General features: G+C 40.6%; 1 protein-coding gene across 37 annotated transcripts in view; it reads right to left on the reverse strand.

Annotated features, from left to right (window-relative positions):
* The window catches only part of RIMS2 (regulating synaptic membrane exocytosis 2), a 457,129-nt gene that overhangs the window by 428,040 nt on the left and 7,402 nt on the right, over positions 1 to 21,687 (reverse strand). For 7 of the 37 annotated variants that reach the window (XM_026793277.2, XM_074553780.1, XM_074553740.1 and 4 more), the window contains exon 1: positions 17,545 to 18,626. The exons of 1 other annotated variant lie outside the window; for it this stretch is intronic. In XM_026793277.2, the coding sequence (XP_026649078.1) occupies positions 17,545 to 17,714 (170 nt within the window). In that variant the 5' untranslated portion in view covers positions 17,715 to 18,626. Of the gene's footprint in view, positions 1 to 17,544; positions 18,630 to 21,687 lie in introns of those variants that run through there. 29 more of the 37 variants (XM_074553710.1, XM_074553797.1, XM_074553727.1 and 26 more) reach the window with 8 other exon arrangements.

Below are 21,687 nucleotides of genomic sequence, written 5' to 3' on the forward strand. Positions count from 1 at the left end.
TCACCTTTTATAGGTACAGTGGATAGCTGGATGAATTTCAACAGTTATAACGGATAATTGTAATTTTACTCTTGCTAGGTTATTTCTGGACAAGGTGGCTCAATTTTCATTTTATCTATTTTATATTTATCATACAAATATTTACATATAAATTTATATAATAAAATTGTATTATCATATAAATATTCACATATTTTATCTATTTATCTACATTCGGCAGAACACTAGATATTATGATGTTTATCCACTTCTTAGAATGGGAAATAACATCAGTCTTAACAGAAATTACCAGAAAACACCTTGCTGTGTAAGAAAAATAAAGACATCTGCAAAATATTAGGAGTCAGTCTACAATCCATGCTTTCACTACATGCACCTCCTGCTCCAGCAATGGTAACAGTAAATGTTAATTTACTGCTAACAGGAAACTTCAAAGCCTGTACAGTGAATATGAAAATGAAATAAGTATCCTTTTTATCAAGTAAGAAGCAAAAAATCTTACAAAACCAAAGAATACAATTCCAATGTGACAGATTGTGTTTTCATTTGTTTCAAGATTTCACCAGGATGGGCACTACACCTCACTTCAGATTGCTGTTCTCTTCACTCTTCCTCAGGCAGCAAAGACAGTGCAGGAAGTACAAATTCATGGCTTAAATTCTACAGGGCTGGAGCAAGGTGGTCTGCAGTCTCTCACTCCCGCCTGGCCCTTATAGGTTTTGACATAAATGATGAGAAATGATGGGTGTAATTTCTTTTCTTTCACAATAAGATTAAATCAGAAGTGATCTAATGACATTAGTAGACTTCTAACAGAATAAAAGAATTCAAGTTAAACCAAAATTCAGCTCTATTGTTTTATTATGGAAACAAAATTTTCAGGAAAGCAAAACAAGAAAGCCATGAAGTGTTTTACTTGCCAGTGAGAGGGTCTAAACCAAATCTTTTCTTACAAGCTTCACTATATCTCTATAAAATGAGTTGGAGGAAGTGAACAACTTTAAATAAGTGTATTAAAATACAATGAACTGACAGACTTAAATGGTCATCTCCCAGAATTCTTCTACATACAAAATGGATTTTAAATGAAAAAATTTGGAAATCCTATCTTGTATAACTTAAATGAAAGTCAAATAAAAATATTAAACTAGAATTTACTTTATTTAAAACTTATTTGGAGCACTGGAAGAAATATATAACTTCTTCTGTAGAAAAAATTCTTGTTAAACATGTACATGTCTTTCACAATATCTGTCATTTTTCAGAATAATCCCATTATCACCACAGCTAGATCTCTATAGATGTTCTATTCTCATTTTTTAGAGAGAGAAACATCCAATATAAGTGCTCCTTCTTTACATATAGCATTAGGAGGAAAGACCTGTTGGTATTTCACTTTACACTAACACACACATTCTAGGCACAGTACTACAAACCAGTAATGGAGTCACCGTACGGTCAGACTCTGGAAATTTTTAACCAGCCACTGTAACAGTCCAAATATTAACCTGTGAGAAGGTAAAAGCTCACTATATCCTCTGGAAATGTGTATCTGACATTCATAGGAATAAGTTCTAAACAAAGTTGTAGTAAAATTACTGGCTTCTGAATGAATATGACCTTTTTTAAATGTATAATTTATTCAGATGTGGGGGCAGCAAATCTTTCCAGAAGAGTGGGCTTTGATTATGAAAGGAGGACCATCACAGTCATTTGGGGATATTACACATGTTAACATGTTAAAATAGTGCTTTTGTAGTAATTTTTACCAGGACTCTGGAGGGGAGACATAAGAAAGGGGACAGCTGTTTTATTTTTTAATACAATGCAGATCAAAGATGAAAGTTCCAGCAATCCAAGAGAAAAAAAATTCTAACCAATAGTAGAATGTAGGTCCTTATGAATACTGGGCTAATATTAGCAACCAAGTAGTACAAAATATGTGAATATTTAATATTCCTACATAATAGTCCTAGTCCTGATAGATTCATTTCTCTTCGGAAAGAATGAAATGTCCTTCTAAATATAGCATTGCTTAAAAATAAGAATGCTAGGTAGGCATTCAGAAAATTGCTACTAGCATGGCAATATTTTTAATTGCTACATTTCTCAGACATTTTTTTAAATTCAATTAAGCCAATGAGGCTACATCTCAAATGCACAAGTAAGTCTGCAAGCCTGCAACTTAGGAGAATCAATTACTTTTATTGCGATTATAAAAAAAATTAAATGCTTTGATGCAAGGTCCATCTTTTTCTTATGTGTCGGCATAGACAGCAATGGTAAGTTCACACCTTGTATTTCTCTAAGTAATCTTAAAAACATTCAGTAGTTAATGAATTCATGACCCCAGCATATTGAAAGTCAATCATAATTTTTGTAATCTACAAGATCTCTATTTAAAATTATATTTCAGTAACAGATTAAATTAGAACAAAACTATTTCTGTGTCCTCTTTTTAAAAATATTGATGCAACCTATATTTCAAGTAAATTGCAAACTTAGAGCCAAAGCCATCACACAGTTTCAATTATCAGAAGATCTTCCCATATATAATCTGAAATACTAGGGGTGAGGGAGCTCTCCCATTTTACACAACAAAAAGACTGTCCAGTCACCTGTGAAAATACAAGTGTGCATGTGTGCAGCAATTACAACTATGGCCTTTGCTACATATCTTTCATTATTTATGTCCCAGATTGTATTGGAAAATGCAACAGCTCATTCACTTAACCTGAGTCATTTGAAGTATTTTATCTCACCTATGTTTCTTTTTCCTAAGTGCTGAACTAACTTATGCCTGAAAATCATAGATCTAAAAGCGTTAAAGAAGAAAACCTGCTGTTTAATATGAAGATACAAAACCTAGTTCTATCTAAAGTAACAACACTAATGACTTTCCAACTCCAGTTATTCAGCAGAAAAATTTTATGAACATTTTGTTTTCTTCACCAAAAATTTTTTCAACAATAATTTTGGTGGCATTGATTCACAGACCTTAAACAGCAACTTCAAAATCAAAACTTAGTTTGTACATGTTTATCCACTGGTTTTCTCAATGACAGCCACATAACCAGTCTTTGCAGACTGTGGAAATAGTGGTGGAATAATTCCATTGCTCTCAAAGACTCCAAAAGTACTGGAGCTAATCTCTCTCAGCCCCTCAGCTGTGCTATCTCAGCATTTTGTAGGACTGTACAGTAAATCAGATGAGTTCCTTTCTGTAGCTTAAAAAGACGCTCTGCCAAAGTGATGAAAGGGGAAAATATTTTTTCATTAGTTTAACCTCCCTGAAATAGTTTCTCTAGGCAGCCCAACAGATACTTGCACCAGGGCCATGATGGTGCCATGGAGGCAGGGAGGAGCAGCTGGGCTGGCAATGGAGCTGCGGGTGCTGCACTGACAGCACGGAATTGCCTGGGGCTTTGGAGCTCAATTTAGCCTCTCAGATCTGCCTTCTAGAGAAACCTCTCTTTTTCATACTGTATTGATTCCACAGGGACCCAGGAAGAGTAGTATCATCTATGTTCAAGTTAGACTTTGCAAATAAAATTGCTAAATAAATATTGTGGTGGATTAACCTTGGATGGCTGCCAGACACCCAACAAGCTATTCTTTCATTCCCCTTCCTCAGCAGGACAGGGCAGAAAATATAATGGAAAAGCTCATAGGTCAAGATAAAGACAGAGATACCACTCACCAGTTACCAGACTCCAATTTTGGAAGATTAATTCAAGTTATTGTCACTTAATAGCAGGGTAGGACAGTGAAAATAAAAAATCTAATAACAGCTTCACCCCCTGCCTCTTCCTTCTTTTCAGGCTCAGCTTCACTTATGAATCTTCTACCTCCACTTGGAGCAGTGCAGGTGGAGGAGGCAGGGACATTGTGGTCAGTTGAGAGTTCTTCCTCTCTGTGACTCCTTTTCCCTCATACTTGTCCCCTGCTCCAACATGGGGTCCTTCCCATGGGATACCGTCCTTACTGAATTGCTCCAACATGGTCCTTCTCACAGCCTACAGTTCTTCAAGAACTGCTCCAGGTCTCTTCCACGGGGCACAGTCCTTCAGGAACATCTGCTCCAGCATGGGGCCCCTGGAGAATCAGAAGTCTTGCCCACAAACCTGCTTCAGTGTGGGTGCCTCTCTCCACAGGCTGCAGTACCTGCCAGGAGCCTGCTCCAGAGTGGGCTCTCCACGAGGTCCCAGCCTCATACGAGGTGCATCCACCTGCCCTGGCACCAGGTCCCCCACAGGCTACAGGGGCACATCTGCCTCACCGTGATCTTGCCCTTGGGCTGCAGGGCAATCTCTGCTCTGGTGCCTGGAGGCACCTCCTGCCTCTCCTTCCTCACTGACTTTGGCACCTTCAGGGCTGTTTCTCCCATATTTTTCTCACACTCTCTCTCTCATAGCTGTTGCACAGGATTCTTTATCTTCTCTTACACATTATCCACAGAGTTAATGTATGACTGTCCAGCAGTGTCACTAATGGACAATATAGCCAGTGGCAGATCCATTTTGGAGCTGGCAGAAACTAATTTTTTCTGACATGAGGGCAGGTCTTGGTGTCTTTTGCAACCCCTGCAGCTTCACCCCAACACCTGGACATGTCAATGCAGCACAAATGCTTCCTTCACACCAGAAGAAGTGATATCATTTTTAGTTATGAATCTAGTGAATTATATGCTTCCATATAGGTTTTTATATAAGTTTCCATTTATTATAGCAACATAAACTTAATTATAAATTAAAAGGCAAAGAATAGTTGGGTTGGTGAGCATCAGTTCAATAACCCCTTTCCTTCCTTTGTTTCACATACTGAGAAAATTTTTGAAGAAAATCTTTATATTAAACTGAAACTAAGGGTAGAATACATTTCGGTGATGTAATTAGAAAAACTCTTACGCAGATGTTCAAACAGTCCCTAAAAATATATTAACAATGTCCAAACATACCAAGTAGTAGAAAGGCACTGTAGAATTTAAACTTCCTTCCACATCCTAATACCATTTAGGAACTAAATGAAATATACTTATGCCCAAGATAGAAGATTTTTAATGGCAATTTCCCTCTTTTAACAGAAACCAACATCTTTCTTTTGGGCAGCTTTACTGAAAATCCAGCAGTTTCAATGGCAGGCAAGAGCTGTTTTAAAATAGGTCATCATGTTTAGTCTTATTCATGTTAGGACCTGCAGTCCCTTTGAAATACAAATTTTTTGTGGATTACTATAATAAAACGCTCCTAAGCCCTTATCAAAGAAAAACCTTGTGGCTATGAAAAGTGACAAAATATGTTACCAATTCTAAATTGATCTTTCTTATTTAACCTAAAAATAAAATTAGGAGCATATCATTAATTATTTTAATAATAACAAGAAAAAATATACATCAGTGCTTTTACTTATTATAATGATGACATGATCAATACCTATTGAATTATGACTTCGTTTCCATAGTGAAACTCCAGATTCAGTGAATGATTTTTGATTATTGAAGTTTTATTAGGAAAAATTATAAATCTAAACAAAGGCAATATTTTAACCCATATTCCTTTTAATAAACAAACTTCTTACTTGTAACTAACTGGTCTTACTTAATTAAGCAATAGTTATTTATGTCTGAGACATTAAGTTAGGACACAGTGCTGTCATTGACTAATTCTATCCTTTTTATCACTCTTCTTTGTGCAGAACAAATATAACCATTCATACTAGAAGTTAAAAATGTGACTAAATGTTTATTCTGTCTTTCTCCAAACAAAACCTTCTTCTATACATGAGAATATCTGTGTGATAGAAAGCTTGGGAATATATAACTCAGACCAAATTTTAGACAAGAACACTCTGCAAATTCTGCAGAAGACAAGCTCATGTAAACTCTACACAGCAGCTAAAAACACTTATCTTCCACCTTGTCTAAATACATAAATGTACATTAGTGCTCAGCTATAGCACATGAAATTTCATTCAGCTTTGGCCACCTGCATTTTCAGATATCAAACAGATAGAATTCAAGGCTTTCAAATAACAAGTACTTTCTCTGTACTCTACCCTGAAAGCACCTTTTCTTGGCCCAGTGCCTTCAAAGCATCCTCTACACCAATTTTTCAGATGAACCATAAACAGGGCAGGAAAAAAACAGATCTGGATTTTTTTATACATATTTTTAAACTTGGAAGCTACAGTTTATAAAGAGAAATATGGATACTAGGTAAAAATACAGTTTTCTTTCAATCATATTGGGATTTTGCTTAGCTTTAAAATCTGGTGGAATCTTTGGTAAAGTTCCACAAAGAAATTAGAACTACTGTTTCACTTGAAATGTCTTCTGATGTAGTATGTATTAGCATGGAAGTAATATCAACACTTCAGAAATATTTACCATTCACTTAAACTTAGCCCATCAGATTTACTACTTATATGTAAATCAGACTGTCATCAAAATATCAACAGGAATAACTTTAGTACCAATCCAAAAAGCCAATACATTAATAAAAACCAGAAGAAGCTGCTTCATTCTATCCATAGAATAAAATTAAATTCTTAATTTTAAATTCATAGTGTTTGCTATGCTACTTCATCATTTCATTACTGCAATGTTACAAGTAGTTTGAAAAAATATTATATTTTCCTGAAGCATTTTAACTTTAGTAAAAAATATATGTTTGATAAAAGCATAATCCTCAGCCTTCTAGAAGTGACAGTGCTGTTATTTTTCTAGCTGTTGGATAATACATAGTTCAGCTGTCACTTACTGTGCAGCAGTCGGTTACACAGAATGAAATGAATCATAATCACAATGACTAGCCAAATTAATGAAAGCATGCTGAATCAAAACTCATGCTCCCAAACTGTCTTAGGGCCTGATTCAGCAAAAATATGTTTGATTTAAACACCATACAACATATTCCATAGATACCTGCTTATCAAGATTTCCAAAGCAAGTAAATGCTGAATTCAGAATGCATAGCAGGACAACAGTATGTTTTTAACACCCTACCATCAAAAGAGACCTATCAGCTTGTAAATACACAGTAGCTAAACAAATCCCATTAAAACAATACATAGCAAAAGAGAGATGGTGTGTGACTTAAGGAAAGAAACTGTCAAACTGAATTTATACAGCTTTCTTTGGGTCTTAATGTTACATTGTTTTAATCCTACAAGTAGTAGACAAATCCTGTTTGTGACTCCCCATCTAGCAATCTGACTAGCTTAATCTATGAGATTCTACCTCAAAATATCTGTTAGTCATTCTTGGGGAATGGCACTGGAAGGTTTTCTTTGCAATGTTCTTTTGATGATGGGCATGCTTAATCCCACATGCTGGAAAGATTTTATATTCCAAGGTCTTCTTTTAGATCTCATTCTTCAAAGGCTTTCTGAATTCAGTATAAAAATTTACCAGATCCTAAGAATAACCAGGGACTAGAAGGGAAGCATACTCAGGTTCCCAGCAGTGAGTCTCAAATAGTAAAGTTATAGATAAATGAGCACATCCTAATTAATAATTGATAGAAATATAAGCAAAATATGCAGATTCACAAACAGCTTCTAGGGAACCATAAACATCAGTGTCAGCTGGCAAAGTGTCCATGGCATTCTTACAAGACCAAATATATAATGAAGAGTTACTCTCAAAGGCAGAACTCTGCAAGGCAGACTTAACTGACCTAGCTCCAGAAGTCTGTGAGATAGACCTCTACATCTGACATATTCACTCTATCTTATTTTTAAGTCCACAGCCAGAAATAGGCTTTGCAATTCATCTGGCCCATTTGAAATGTCTAATTTAAGATGAGATGGATCACATCCTAAAGGCACCTCTTTATTTCCATTTGCTTCAAATTGAACCTACGTGATTTCAGAAATGGATGTCTCCCTCTGTAGGTATTCAGATCTGGTCAGAAGAATCCCAAAGAATTTCTGGACTCAGTGTAATCCAAGCTTTAAACAATGTAGTGTGGAAATTAAAAAGATATCAAAAGTGAGGCAATGATGTTCATTAGCTGAACAGTTCTATGCATGCTGAAGTCAAAGAAGTCTGATTTTGTGGGGACTCACACCTCATGATAGATTTATTTTGATGCCAGTGGTGATCCTCCCCTGTAAGAACTCCTCGGTATGTAGAATGGTGTGAGTAGATTTTTTCAAACAGGAGTATGAAAAATCACTTCCACTATCCATCTTATTATCTTCATTAAACCCCTAATAATTATGTATTTTTGAGACCTCAAAGTTTTGTCAAATTTTTTGTAAGTCAACCAACATCTAGCACCTACTGAATAAATATGGCAGCAGATGCAACTGTTTCCCTCAAAATAATATAGCATTTGTGTATTTCCAAATTGGTGAAAGATCTCCTTTGTCAGGAATAGATTTGAACACAGCTCTCGCTTCCCAAATGAACCAGTTATGGGTTCTGGAAAAGTTTATTCTGCATCCTAACAATGAAGGCGTACAAACATGCAGTCAGGAGTGAAAATGGACTGCCAAGAGGAAGTCAAATATCTCTGTGATTAGGATACTGTCTCTCCAGAAGCAAGTCCTCATTCCTGCTCCAAGGGCTGTTGTGCATTTTATTTAAGCAAATTGAATGCAAAATTCATAAGAGGCATCTGATATTGACAGAATACAACTCAAAAGCACTAAAGACAAACAGTGCATAGCTGAGGTAATCAAATTCCAAATACAAAATGAGGAATGACTGATTCAACAAGAGCTCTGCAAAAAAGCATGGTGAAAGGATAGTAGATCACAAACTGACAATGAATCCATAAGTGCTGTACCACAACAAAAACCCCAAACACATGTGACATTGTCTATACAAGGAAAGAGTTCCATGCAAGACAGTTTTATCATCATGCTCTCCCCATACTTTTGGAATATGCGTCTGGGTTTGGACACTGTATTAAAAAAAAAAATCAGTCAAAAAGTATATATAAAGACTAGCAGCAAGAATGGTCAGCAGTCTAGAAAATATGACTTGTTGAATCCACAGAAAGGAGTGATGAAAATACACAGGAGGAGATATTATCACATTTATGAAATACATAAAGGGTTGCTGCAAACAGAAAAATAACAGACTGCATTGCACTCACATTGTGGACAGAGCAAGTAGCAAATGGCAGGAAAGAGATTTAGGTTTAACAGTAGGGGGGAAATTCTAGTGGTAAGGATAAGGACTTTGAGTAAATGAGACAAATTATCAAGGGAATTCAAGAAATCTCCATCCCTGGTTGAGCAGGTAGTGTAGTCATTCTTCTCACACCTTTCAGTAGTAATTTATCATTTGAAAAATGTAAAATTTTCGTACTGTATAGAAGAGCTTTACCCTAAGGTCTGCTTGTCCCACTCTTCACTTTCTGCTACATAGGCAACACAGCACTTGCAGAGATGCTTAGCTTGAATTCAGTGCATTGTCTGCTATGTGCCCTTGCCTCGGCCAGGAAAGCTATTTATTTCACTGGTTAGGTGGGGTCTCACAATTGCAAATCACTACTTTATATAAATAAGTGTCAGACACTTCTGTCTTGAGAGCCGGTCATGCCTTGGGGCAAAGGATGAACTGGATGACCTGTTGAGGTCACAACCAGCTATGTTTTCTATTATTCCATGTGTTCTCTGGGCTTTAAACAGCTTTAAAATCACTTCTTCTCACTCCTCCTTTCTGTAATCAGAAAAATGTATAAATGCACCAAGAGTTAGATAAACACTCTGTAGAAAAGGATTTCTTGATAATACACTGGAGTACACATTTCTGAAAAGTTATACAAAAGATGGTTGTGAACCATTTTCCAAAACAGGTTAACTTCTTCTAACTCACAATTTTATTTAAAGGTGAAAAAAATTTTATGTCCTTTGTATGCTAAAGATAGTACACATTCTAAAGTAAGTCTGCCCTCAAAAATACACAGAACCAAAATGCCATGTTATATTGAACACCTAGTGATGTTATGACCTGTTAAATATTCTGAGTACAAATATAATATTATATTTGCTATAAGAAATGATTCACCTTAAAAATATTAATGTCAAATAAAGAATAGGTCATCAGGTAGTATTTAAGCAACCTCATATGAAAGAAGAAGAAAGAACCAACCCCATAGAGACAGAAAACAAAGAAAATAATAGGCTTCATGTGTTATTTAAAGTTTAAAGATTTTCTTATGAATTTTCAAAATAGAAGCACTCAGACTTGTTTGAAACACGAGTTCAGCTTTTGCTAACTGCTGCTATAACAAACTCACTCTATTTTTAATTAAAAGGATATCTCACTATATTTTTAATAAAAAGTTTAAAGTTTAAATCAAAGATATTATTTATGGCTTCACATCAAAACTTAGAAACTCCTAAAGATACAGATACATAAAGTCAACTATTATGACTATTACTTTTCCTCTATCAAAATGCATGAGTTTGATTTCTTTATCAAAATGCAACTGAGATCACTCTGCAAGCATGTACTGTGATGACAGCTGATACTTAAACTCAAGAGTATAAAAACACTGTCTGCCACTTTCAATGACATAAACCAGCAGAAATTGCTTTGAACTCTTACTATCCAAAAAATTACATGCATTTACTTCTTATATGCTCTGCTATTCCCCTATACAATCTCTTACTGTTTGACACATTAACTCTTACAGTGTCAGTCCTTACTGACATCCTCACAGCTTCAAGACCATAGCTTGGAAAAACTACATGAGGACACAGCCACCACATGATATCATGCAGAGGCAGCTGTGGAGCACAGCACTGATTTTGCAACTGAATTCAGTGCATTGTCTGCTATGTGCCCTTGCCTCGGCCAGGAAAGCTATTTATTTCACTGCTTAGGTGGGGTCTCACAATTGCAAATCACTGCTTTATACAAATAAGTGTCAGAAACTTCTGCCTTGAGAGCTGGTCATGCCAGCTTCTGAATCACCAGAAGTACAAATAGCTCCTGAGATGAAGTTGTTGGAGTTTACTGAGTTTACAAATGCACTACCAGATTTGGTGTAAACTGTTTTTATTAATAAATTATAGCAAACCCTCAACTGAGTTACTTCAAGGGTGTAACAGCTCCTCCTGTTACACCATGCAGTCCTGCAAAAGAGATCTAAACTTGGTAAGCATTGAAAACAATATAAGTCAATATGAACTTCAGATTTATAATATGAATAATTTTGCCTGAACAACAACTGCTTTTGAATGCCATTTTTAGACAACTAGTATTTCAAGACATTCTTCCTGCTTATGAGTTTAAATTAAAACAAAGACTTGGCCACTCCTAGAGAGATGAGGTTGTCTAAGGTACATTGTAGCCAATAACTTTGATATAGTAAAACATGTTATTAAAACAGGCCTTGTGCTCTAAACTTAACTTAAAAAATCATCCTTACCTCAAAGTTCATTGTTAATGTATAATGCCTGTTGCAGTAAAACAGGAATAGATGAGATCATAATGTGGGCACTTAATGTGTTCTTGGGATTTTATTTCCCCCAGTTTCTGTCAAAATGCATCATCAGTGAAGACACTGGGGGAAAAGGAAAGATCATACCAAAATAATCCTTCTTGGAAAAAGATGGTCAAATGGTCTTAGAAACTGCCCTAGCATTCTGACTGACTGTAAATATGACAACAAAACTTGAAGGAAGCCACTAAAGCAAAAGGGTGAGGGGTGGCACTAAGCTGAAGAAAATCCCATTCCACTGGATTAAAATTGCAAGTTCAAACTATCAGTTTACTTTTTCCTCCTTATTATGGAACTTTTAATATGTTGCAAGTATTTTAAAACTTCTCTAGGGTAAAACCACATTTTACACCAGTTCTGAAGTAACCAATAACTTCTGCGTATTTTGACACTTACAATATATACACTAATTAGGCATTGTTTCAATGGAAAAATCAATTCTTTGACATTCTCAGTTATTTAAATGTTACCCAGCTCAGAGATGCTGAGATGCAGAGATGTGGACAAAATCCAGAATGGACCATTCAGTCTCCTAACCTCACCTCCAGAGACCACTGCATTTCACCCAGTCACTGCTTTCTAGGATACAGTCCTAGCACCTTAAAATTATGATCTTCACTCCTCTCTTTCAGATGTAAAATTAAATGTTTTTTTCTCTTTTTTTTTTTTCAAAGAAGTGCAGAAAGATATTAATTTGACATGACTGCAGAAAGCACATACTATCTGGCATTGAATGTCAATTTTGGGGGGTTTTTTTAACTAAATCCTGTATCTGTTAGACTGTTTCTCAGCCCCGTATGATGTCAAGCCTTTCTACATCCAACTGATCCTACTTGTACTTCCTGAATGTGGGAATGCCAGCACTATTGCAGTCTTCTAAAACTTTACTCAACATAAAAATTATCAAGCCAAATAATTAGTGTAACTGGCACTCTGTATAATCTCCAAATAAATTCTGCTTAGTCAGTAAGAGGAAGTACTACTTTAATCACTTGTAGGCAGTGTCTAAAAGTGAGTTAGGTTCTTTAGAGAACAATTGTAAACACTGAGTCTTCTTGAAGAGCAAATGGTACAAGCCATAACAAGCTGACAAGTATTATCTACAGTATAAAATCTGTCATCAGTCTAAGCAGGTGATAAGAGTGAAGAGCAAGGAACAATGACAACTTTGAGAGAGGCCCAAAAAGCAGCGCAAATTATTAAAACAGAAGAAAGGAGAGACTGTAAAGAATATTACAAGGGAGCAGAATAAGGTGGTTGGAAGAGAAGAGGACCTGGCAGGGCAGGAAAGAGAGCAAGTATCCTCCTCAACTGTATATATATATATACATACATACATATTTGTGTAATTTCGACTATCACTTATTTTATACTGCATAAAGCTATAACTTTTGATGTCATTTGGACCATATTTGATTTTATAATACACAGAAACAAGAGCAAAATTATGAGTGGTATAGCAATGAACTGTTCTAATCAGCACTCCGAATTCAGACAAAATGTGGTGCAAAATTATGGGAGCATAACATAACTAACATTGCCTGAAGCCCTAGGTTACTTTTTAGTCAAAAGCAAATCTTTTTGCCTTTTACTCTAGAAACTTTAGGAATTCCTATACATATCTCTATTTTCCAAAAGCAAAATCAATAATCACCACATATATCTTCTTTCCAGCCCTGAAATCCAAATCCAAAACATACAATGCTTTTAAGACAGTGTAAATCAGAGCTGATTATTTATAAAGTAGGATAATAATTTATAAAATAGTACAATAGCTTTGTGAGTCTGATATTTACACTTCTGTGAGTCATGGCCATCAACTTATTGCTTCCTCTTCTCCAGGTGAGCATCCTGCCCCACACCTCACTCACTCACAGTGTCATACAGAGCTCACAAAACCCAGCTTCCTTGGTTTTGTTTGTCACAGGTTTTGTTTCATCCAGTGTAGCTACCCCATTTTTAGCACATCTGTGCAATCCCTGCCACAGTAACTGAGCCTGCAGTCAGTTGTGCCTTCCTAAAGTTCACTCTGGGCTTGACAGTGGTGGCTCACAGAGAGCCACCATCCTCTAGCTAGCCCACTATGCTTCCACCTTTCTTAGGTAAATCAGCTGACAAAGCCACACACTTTTAAAAGAAATCTTTTACCAGGACCTCATAGTAATGCTTTGCAAATATATGAAAAGTTGGATGATTTCATTAAAAATTTTTTTCTTGGGAAAATTTGTCTACTACTGAGCCAGACTCTTGAGAAAAGTTGAAATACATGTCTTTTCAGAGCTATGAGTTTAACTTTATGAGGAGAGCATTTTATCTTTAGAATTGCTCAGTAAAGAAGATGGAAACTTGTGATATTTCAAGTAGGAAAGTGCAGATGCACATCACACAGGCTGAAACAGAGGTCTTAATAAGTAATGGCAGCACCCTAACATCTATTTTTATTCCTGTGTGCACTCTATCAACACAGTTCTTCCATACAGAAATAAAGTATGAATTAAAAGTAAAAAAGCACAAGACTGATCCCATAAGTCAGTCTGTATGGAGGAAATGTACTGTCTAAAATCTGTTAAAAAGCTTACACACATAAAACCAGATTTTATAAGAGGAAAGATGTGCATAATTTAAAGGAAAAGTGATCATCAAAAATTCTATCCTCCATCCAAGACAGTAAAATATCCACAAAGAAAAAAGTTGAAAGTATGCAAATACTCTTTAAACAGCAAAGACTTACACCCAGAGTACAGACATAAATTCACTCTGTCACACATTATGCATATTAAATATTATGCAAAATATATATTCAATAACCTTGTCAAAAAGACAACTTCTTAGCCCACAACACTCAAAATGCACTCCAAGAGTCCCAAAAATTCCAGAAGAGAGACAGTCTAAGCAGCAGAGTTTACCACCCATCCTTTTTAAAGCAGAAGCTCCACCTCAGGAACACAGTGCACAACTGTGGCTCAGCGTATTTCACAGATCAAACCAGGCCAAAGGACAGAGCAAATCTGGAAAACTTCTGCTTTCCATGCCATCATGTTCCATCAAATCCTGGCAAGAATTCATGCTGACCCGATCACTATTAGTTGCTACAGATTACAACTCAATACCATCTGTATTTCCCTTCTCCAAAAAGAGTAAAACAAGCATAAGGAGAAATTATGTATCTATTTTAAATCCACACATCTTTACCCCAGGGAGTGAAAGGAAAAGAATAAATAGTCCACATTACAGATGTGAGTCACACTACTTAATGCTCTTTTGGAAAATGCTCAAATACCACAGTGATGGGAACAGCATAAGAATTTGAAAAACACAAGATAGAAACAGAATGGAGAAAGGAAGTAGAGCCCAGGGAGTAGCCATTCATACTGACAGTCAATCACCATAAATGATTTAAAAATAAATAGAGGGAATACATGCTTGCTGCTTTCTTCAACATTTGAACAGTTCTTGTGTTAATATCTCTAAATGTCAACTCTTGTTTTCAGCATTTTTTTAATCCTGCTATATGTCTCCATGGAATGAAATGACACAATTTTATTGCTGAGGCAAAAATACCTTCCACTTCAAAAGAAGCTTGCCTTCGAGGAGAATTACACTTGAACAAAGACTGCAGGATTTAGCTCTATATTTATCCCTATGCAATAACAGTAGTTCATTCATATAAACATGGGGGGGTCTTTTTTTATTCTTTCTCAGAAGGAAAATATCTCTAAAGAGAATTAAACTCAGTAATATCTACATAAATATGCTGGTATGACTTTGGTGAAGGGTTGTGCTTGATAAATCTGTAGATATTTTTAGATTAAACATGTACCTGATGGCTCAAGGAGACACTTCATTTTAAGAAAAATGAAACTGATGAGTTATTCATCTGACACCAGTTCACTTCTCACTACCCTCTAAAATATTGTGGGCCATCTATTCAAGTTCCATTGACAACAGCATTTTCCTAATAGCACTGCTTTAGGCTATCCTTTATGTATAAACTTTACACCTTACCATCTCCCTCGCAGCTTACACAGAACTCAAGAGGACACTTTTAGTGAGACATAATGGGAAACTAAACCCTACATAAATTTTATCCTAAGATATGATAAAAACCTTTTATTTGCCCATTGTCTGCTTCCAAGATTCTCACTATTACAAATGAAAACAATTCTGCTTCATTTCTTAAGTTAGTTTTACCTTAGCATTACTTGAGAACAGTTTATTCTTCATTTGCAAGTTTAACCATTCAAGCTGATCCTAGTATTGTACTGATGTTTTACTTCACATTTGATCATAAATATTACTCTCCACAGCAAAAGTTGACAGGAGACTTCTTTAAAACTTTATTACTATTATTATATATTTAATAAAAATAAATGCAACCTTAATTCCTTGAATTCCTGCAGCTTCCAATTTGAACTTCTATTTTTACTAATAATTTTTAAGAGTGCAAAAATTTTAGACAAAAATTTGCATTTATTTTGGTATATCATGTAACTTAATATAATAGTCTAAATTGTTTCAAAATAAAGTATCCCAATAGCAAACAAACTGTAGAGCAAGAGACTAAGATGTGGTGACAAAAGAAGGTATAGTACTTTATTTCCAGTGCTCACATTACACTGACGTGCTTCAGAATGTTCATCCAACAAAAAACCTTTTTAGACAGACTTTGAAATGTTTTTAGGAGATCTCCTCAACATTTAGGAGCTGTCACACAAAGTATATTCGAAGTTTTTGGTATGATGCAGTGAATCTTGGAAGCAGACTTCCAAAGTCAGCAACTAAAGCCCAGAAGACAGCTTCCAGGTGCTGAGTGTGAAAGACCAGCTGCAATTAACATGTCCAAGACACAACGCTAATTTTGGTACAAAAAAACCCGCTTAGAACTTAGAGCTTCAGCTTCACCACACTCATCAAAGTCACATCCACGACAGCGGTAGCTTTGCTTATTTTTAAACCACTAGAAGTCAGCGTGGTTACTCCATCACTAAGGGAGAACAGTTTTCTCGACTTTACTCGGTGTCTGCCAGCCGACTGAGAAGGGCGTGACCCATGCCGTGCACGGCAGCGGGACCCCCGGGCCTGCAAGGAGACCGGTGTCACCCCGGGAACGGGGCACGGCGCACGGGGAAAGCTCGGGCTTCCCGGGCCCCGCGCTCCTGCCCGGACACTCCCGGTGCAGAACCGGGTGGCTCTGGACAGCTCCCGGTGCTGAGCCGGGCCGTGTGGCTGTGGACAGCTACCGGTGCTGAGCTGGGCCCGGGGACTGTGGACAGCTCCCGGTGCTGAGCCTGGCCGGGTGGCTGTGGACAGCTACCGGTGCTGAGCCGGGCCCGGGGACTGTGGACAGCTCCCGGGGCTGAGCTGGGCCCGGGGACTGTGGACAGCTCCCGGGGCTGAGGACAGCTAGCTCCAAATGCTGAGCCGGGTCGCTCCGGACAGCTCCCGGTGCCGGTGCTGGGGCCGGGGCAGCCCTCACGCCCGCGCCGGGCAGGCGGAAGGCGTCCTGCCTTCCCCGGAGCCGGGGCTCACGCTTGGAAAGAGCAGCGGGGCGGGGGCGGGCGGCAGACACGTTGTCGGGGGAAGATGGCGGCTGTGGCAAACCCACCCAGCCGGGCGGCCGGAGCCCAGGCCCCGGTGGTGCCGCTCCGCCCGGCAGGGCCGCCGCCGCCAGCGCGGAGCCCGCCGCGCCCCCGGCACCGGGCCCGATGCTGCCGGTCCGCCCCCTCCGGCGGCGCCGACCGCCGCCCCGACCCACCCGCGTCCTCCCGATGGAACACGCCGGGTGAGGACGGCACCTGTGCGGCCATGTTGGGCGCCCGGTTCCCGCCGGCGCCGGGGCGTGCGGAGCCGGAGCCGCCCCGCCGAGCGCGACTAAGGCAGGCGCCGAGCGCTGCCGCGTCTCTGGCCGCTCCCGCGGGTCCCTCCCGCCGTGCCCCACACTCGCCCGGCGCCGAGCACTCCTGCCCGACCCCGGCAGCCCGACTCCTCTCTCCCGCCCTGGCCGTGCCACCCCCGGGGCCAGAGGAGAGACTTTCGCGGCCCCGGGCCCGGGAGGACGAGAAAGGGGTGCGCCAGCCCTTACTTGAGCACGGATTGCTCCTTCTCCTCTTCCTTCTTCTGGCGGTCCATGACGGCCAGGATGATCTTCCGCTCTTCCTCCGTGAGGTGGCTGAGGTCCGGCATCTCGGGCTGCGGGGCCGGAGGAGGCTGAGGAGCGGCGGGGCCGCTCCGGGGCCCGGCGGGAGCCGACATGTTTAGTAGGAGCTGCCGCCGCCGCTACGAGAAGCGCTGCCCGAACTCCAGCAGCACCAGCGGGAGCGGCCGGCGCCGGGAGAAGCACATACAAATCAATACCCTGTAATCAACCGGCAGCCTAATGACGGCCCCGCCGGGGAGGGGCGGGGTGCCCGGCAGCCCCGACCTCGCACCCACCCGCCGGGCCGCCGGCGGCAGCGGGAGGACGGGGACGGAGGGGCCCCGGGGGGCGAGCAGGGGGAGCGGGGAGGGGAGAGGGCAGCAGAGGAAGGGCCGGGGGCGGGGTGGGGAGGGAGAGGGGAGAGGGCAGGATTAGCCGCGGGAGCGCTGTGGTTTGGGTGCGAGCGAGATTATCCCAACCCCGAGCGCCAGGCAGAGAGAGGGGGGACGGAGCGAGCGTCGGGGAGTCAGGAGACGGGGGCAGCGACTGCCGCCGTACGAGAGCGGAGCCCCGGCGCCCCGGGGCGCGCAGCGGGGAAAGCCCCAGCGGGCGAGCGCCAGTCCCGGCCGCCGGCCGCGGCTCATAATTCCTCGCCGCCGTCCATGGAAGGGGCCGCGGGGCGCCGCGCTCGCCTCCCGCCGCCGCCTCCCGCCGCTCCTCTGCCGGACGGCGCCGCTTCCTGCCGCCGCCTCGCTTGGCTGGTGCCCTCTCGGCTGCGGGATGGAGTCCGCCTAACCCATGGCATGGCGGAGAGCCGGAGTCACGGGAGGGGGCTCCGCATCGCCCCGCTGCCTCCCTCTCCCGAGCCGAGCGGCGCGGGGCGATGCGGGGCCCGGCTGCCGCCCCTAGCGGCGCCGCGCGGGCTGGCGGCGGGGGGCGGCGGGCGGCAGCTGCCCTTATTTATTTATTTATCCCCGCACAAAAAATGGACGCGATAAAAATCACGCGAGGAAGGACAAGGAGGAGCCAAGGCGCCGGCGACGCGCTGGGAGGACCGAGCCCGGCGGCCGCGGGGGGGCAAGGGGGAGGGCGGGGAGACGCTGCGCGGCCGCCGCTCCCGCATCTCCCGCCGCTCCCGCTGCCCCTGCCGCCCGCAGGGAGGCCGGAGAGGGGCACCCGCTCGGCCGGGCCGGTCCCCGAACGCAGCCCTAGGGAGAAGGATCTGGCGGGGGGGAGCGCCGGCTCCGGGAGGAGGAAATGGAGGCAGAGGGAAAGGCGAGGGCGAGCCGCCCGGGAGGCCAGCAGAGCACCCATATCCCCGTCCCCTCGTAGCCCCACGGCACGGTCCGCAGATCGGGCAGAGAATCGCAGAGCAACATCAAGGGAGACGCGGGATGTGCGCCGGTTCCCCCGAGCCGGGAACCGCATCGCTGCTCAGCCGTGCGGATCCAGCCCAACAGACCTGCTGCTCCACCATCGCCCACATAAGGTCCTGCTGGAGTGCCCTTCACCCCACGCTGGTGTGAAATCTACCCCAGCCTCTGTCTGGACAGATTCCTCTAACCCAGAGCAAGAATGTGACACCCATTAGAGAAGATTGGAGAAGAAAGTCCTCCTCCCACACGGGCACCAGGTAGAGGTGAAATAAACCTCTCAAAACTCTTGCTACCTATAAATCCCCCACCTGAACAGTCATTTTGTGGCAAGAAATAATTTCTGGAAAAAGCATCCTACACTACCCAAAATGCCATTCAGACCAAATAAATAGGAAATACCCCATCCAAGAATGCCAAAGAAACAATTCAATCCAAATCTGTATGTTTTTACTCTGTAAGAGACAATAGATTTCTGCTTGCTATTCTCTCACTTTATGAGACATAACATCAGTGCTGGATAACATGGAAGTGTATACAGCAATAATAAAGTGATTTTAAAAGGTTTCATTTCAGCAGTTTGAAATCTCATCCCAGATCATATAGTCTTGGAGCTGGTGTTGTTATCTGCCATGACATCAATTTATAACCAAGTATAAAGACATGGGAGGAAAAGCAATCTTTCAGAACCTATTGTGGTCCTCATTAGCTGTATTTCCACAAAGAATAAATTCTAGGATGTAGGTCCACAAGCTAAAGAGTTCTGCCTGCATGTGAAAATACCATTCCTTTGTGGAAACAAATTCTGGAGGAACAGATTGTTGGAAGGACATGAGACGTTTGCTGTGGTAAAGCAGGTCTTAACAATAATCTCTACCTATTATCAGGCACATATATTAATTGAATTTTAATTTTTTCTAAGAAATGTCACAGCATCCTTAGCTAAAGGAGACAGTTCTATTTCTTGATGTAAACTTGTTTATAATAGACCCTATGGTAAAAACCATAAACCATTGTGTAAGACACTGAGCATATAATATTTAAGCAGATATCCTTGTAAAATAAACTGTATAATTTTTCATTCAGTCCTGAAAGCATTCTGCTCCTCCAGTTCACATCACCTTCACCTTTCAGACTGGATTCCAGCCAGCTGGCTCTCACCGAATTCCTGGTTTCTTCCAGGCACTAGATAAATCTGGCATCAAAATCAAAAAGAAGAGGAAATTTAGAACCATGTGTCATCAGATTCCCAAAGATAGTACATTCTTTATCAATCTATGAATGTTGAATGGAAGAATTAACTGTAGAGAAGCCTTTGAAAAATACATTTTATCCCAGGGAAGTGAAGAACATGAGAAATCAGTCAATCACTTCTAAGAATGATTACAAAAACCAGACCAATTGAAAGTAGTCACTCCAGTCAGGTTACACAGTTGGTTCAAAAATATTTAATGCCATGCCTCAGCCATAAACACAAGCAGTATTCAGGCTGTAGTCTTGTTGCAAGACATCACTACAGTTTTTTGTGCATTGCGTCATTCAGCTGAGATTCTTTCCAGTGTATATTTACCTTTGAACTCTCTGGATTTACAGTGCCTGCTTCATTTCAATGTGCCTGTGATGTTTCATCCACAAATGACAAATACTTGCTCTCAGCATTACTGTAGAATTTCAGAGCTTTCTTTTCTCCTCAGTATTTGCCTTGTTTCCACTAAATCCCCTGCCATTACTGGGCAAGTGTAAACAAACAAATACAGGGACAGGAACTGTAATCCCCATATGTTATCTAGCTATTTGTTTTGAAAAGAGAGAGCAGATTCAGAGTAGAAGACATCCTGTCTTGATGACAATGAAAAAATGGTTCAGCTTGACCTTTCTAAGCTTCTACCTTCCTTTCTCACAATCAGTTCCACCTATCATTCCCCACATTTTTCTGCAATTGAAAACAAACATTTTTTGTTCACATTCCTGTCAGCCTGCACAGAATTGTCTCATGTTGTTACTGTTATTTACATTACTCAGGTGATATATTAATGAAAATATACAGCACAGACTTCCCTACCCACTCCAGTGTAATGGGGTCAACAGCAGCTTATAATAAACCAACAAATGATCATACTATAATGTAGTATGATCATTTACAAAAATTATTTATAAGGAGCATTCAGTTTTAATTCTGACCTTCCCATTCCTGTTTCTCCAGTTTCCCTGCCCTTCCTGTTATTTTCATTTCTCATTCTGAACTGACTAACATCCTCCAAAAAAGATTCCCATTCCTGGTTTACAATCCTCTGCTGAAATTATTCTTCACTGCAAAATCTGTAAATGAAAATTCACTCTAATTGTATATCAAAGTCATGTGATACTTTCTTTTAGTGGCTTCTGTAAGTCATCTAAATGTACTGACACCAGCAGTGTTATTAATATAATTTTTCTGATACCCTTTTTTTATCTGTTCCTTTTCAGTTCTGCTAGACATGAGGGGTTCCCAAGGAAACAGTGATATTGTAACCTAGTTTTATATATCATCACAAAATGTCTTTCTCTAAGGGTCTCATTATACCTACTCCCATTTCCTTCCTCACAGCAACTACAAGAGTAAATGAGTTGGTAGATTCATTGTTTAATCATGTCAAGTATAAGTCTTCTCTGAAAAGGAAGAGCTAACATCTGCTTTATAATGTTTTGTATAAGGGGAAAAATCCAGTGTAACTAA

This window comes from Zonotrichia albicollis, chromosome 1 (genome assembly GCF_047830755.1).
Source record: "Zonotrichia albicollis isolate bZonAlb1 chromosome 1, bZonAlb1.hap1, whole genome shotgun sequence".
Lineage (NCBI taxonomy): Eukaryota > Metazoa > Chordata > Aves > Passeriformes > Passerellidae > Zonotrichia > Zonotrichia albicollis.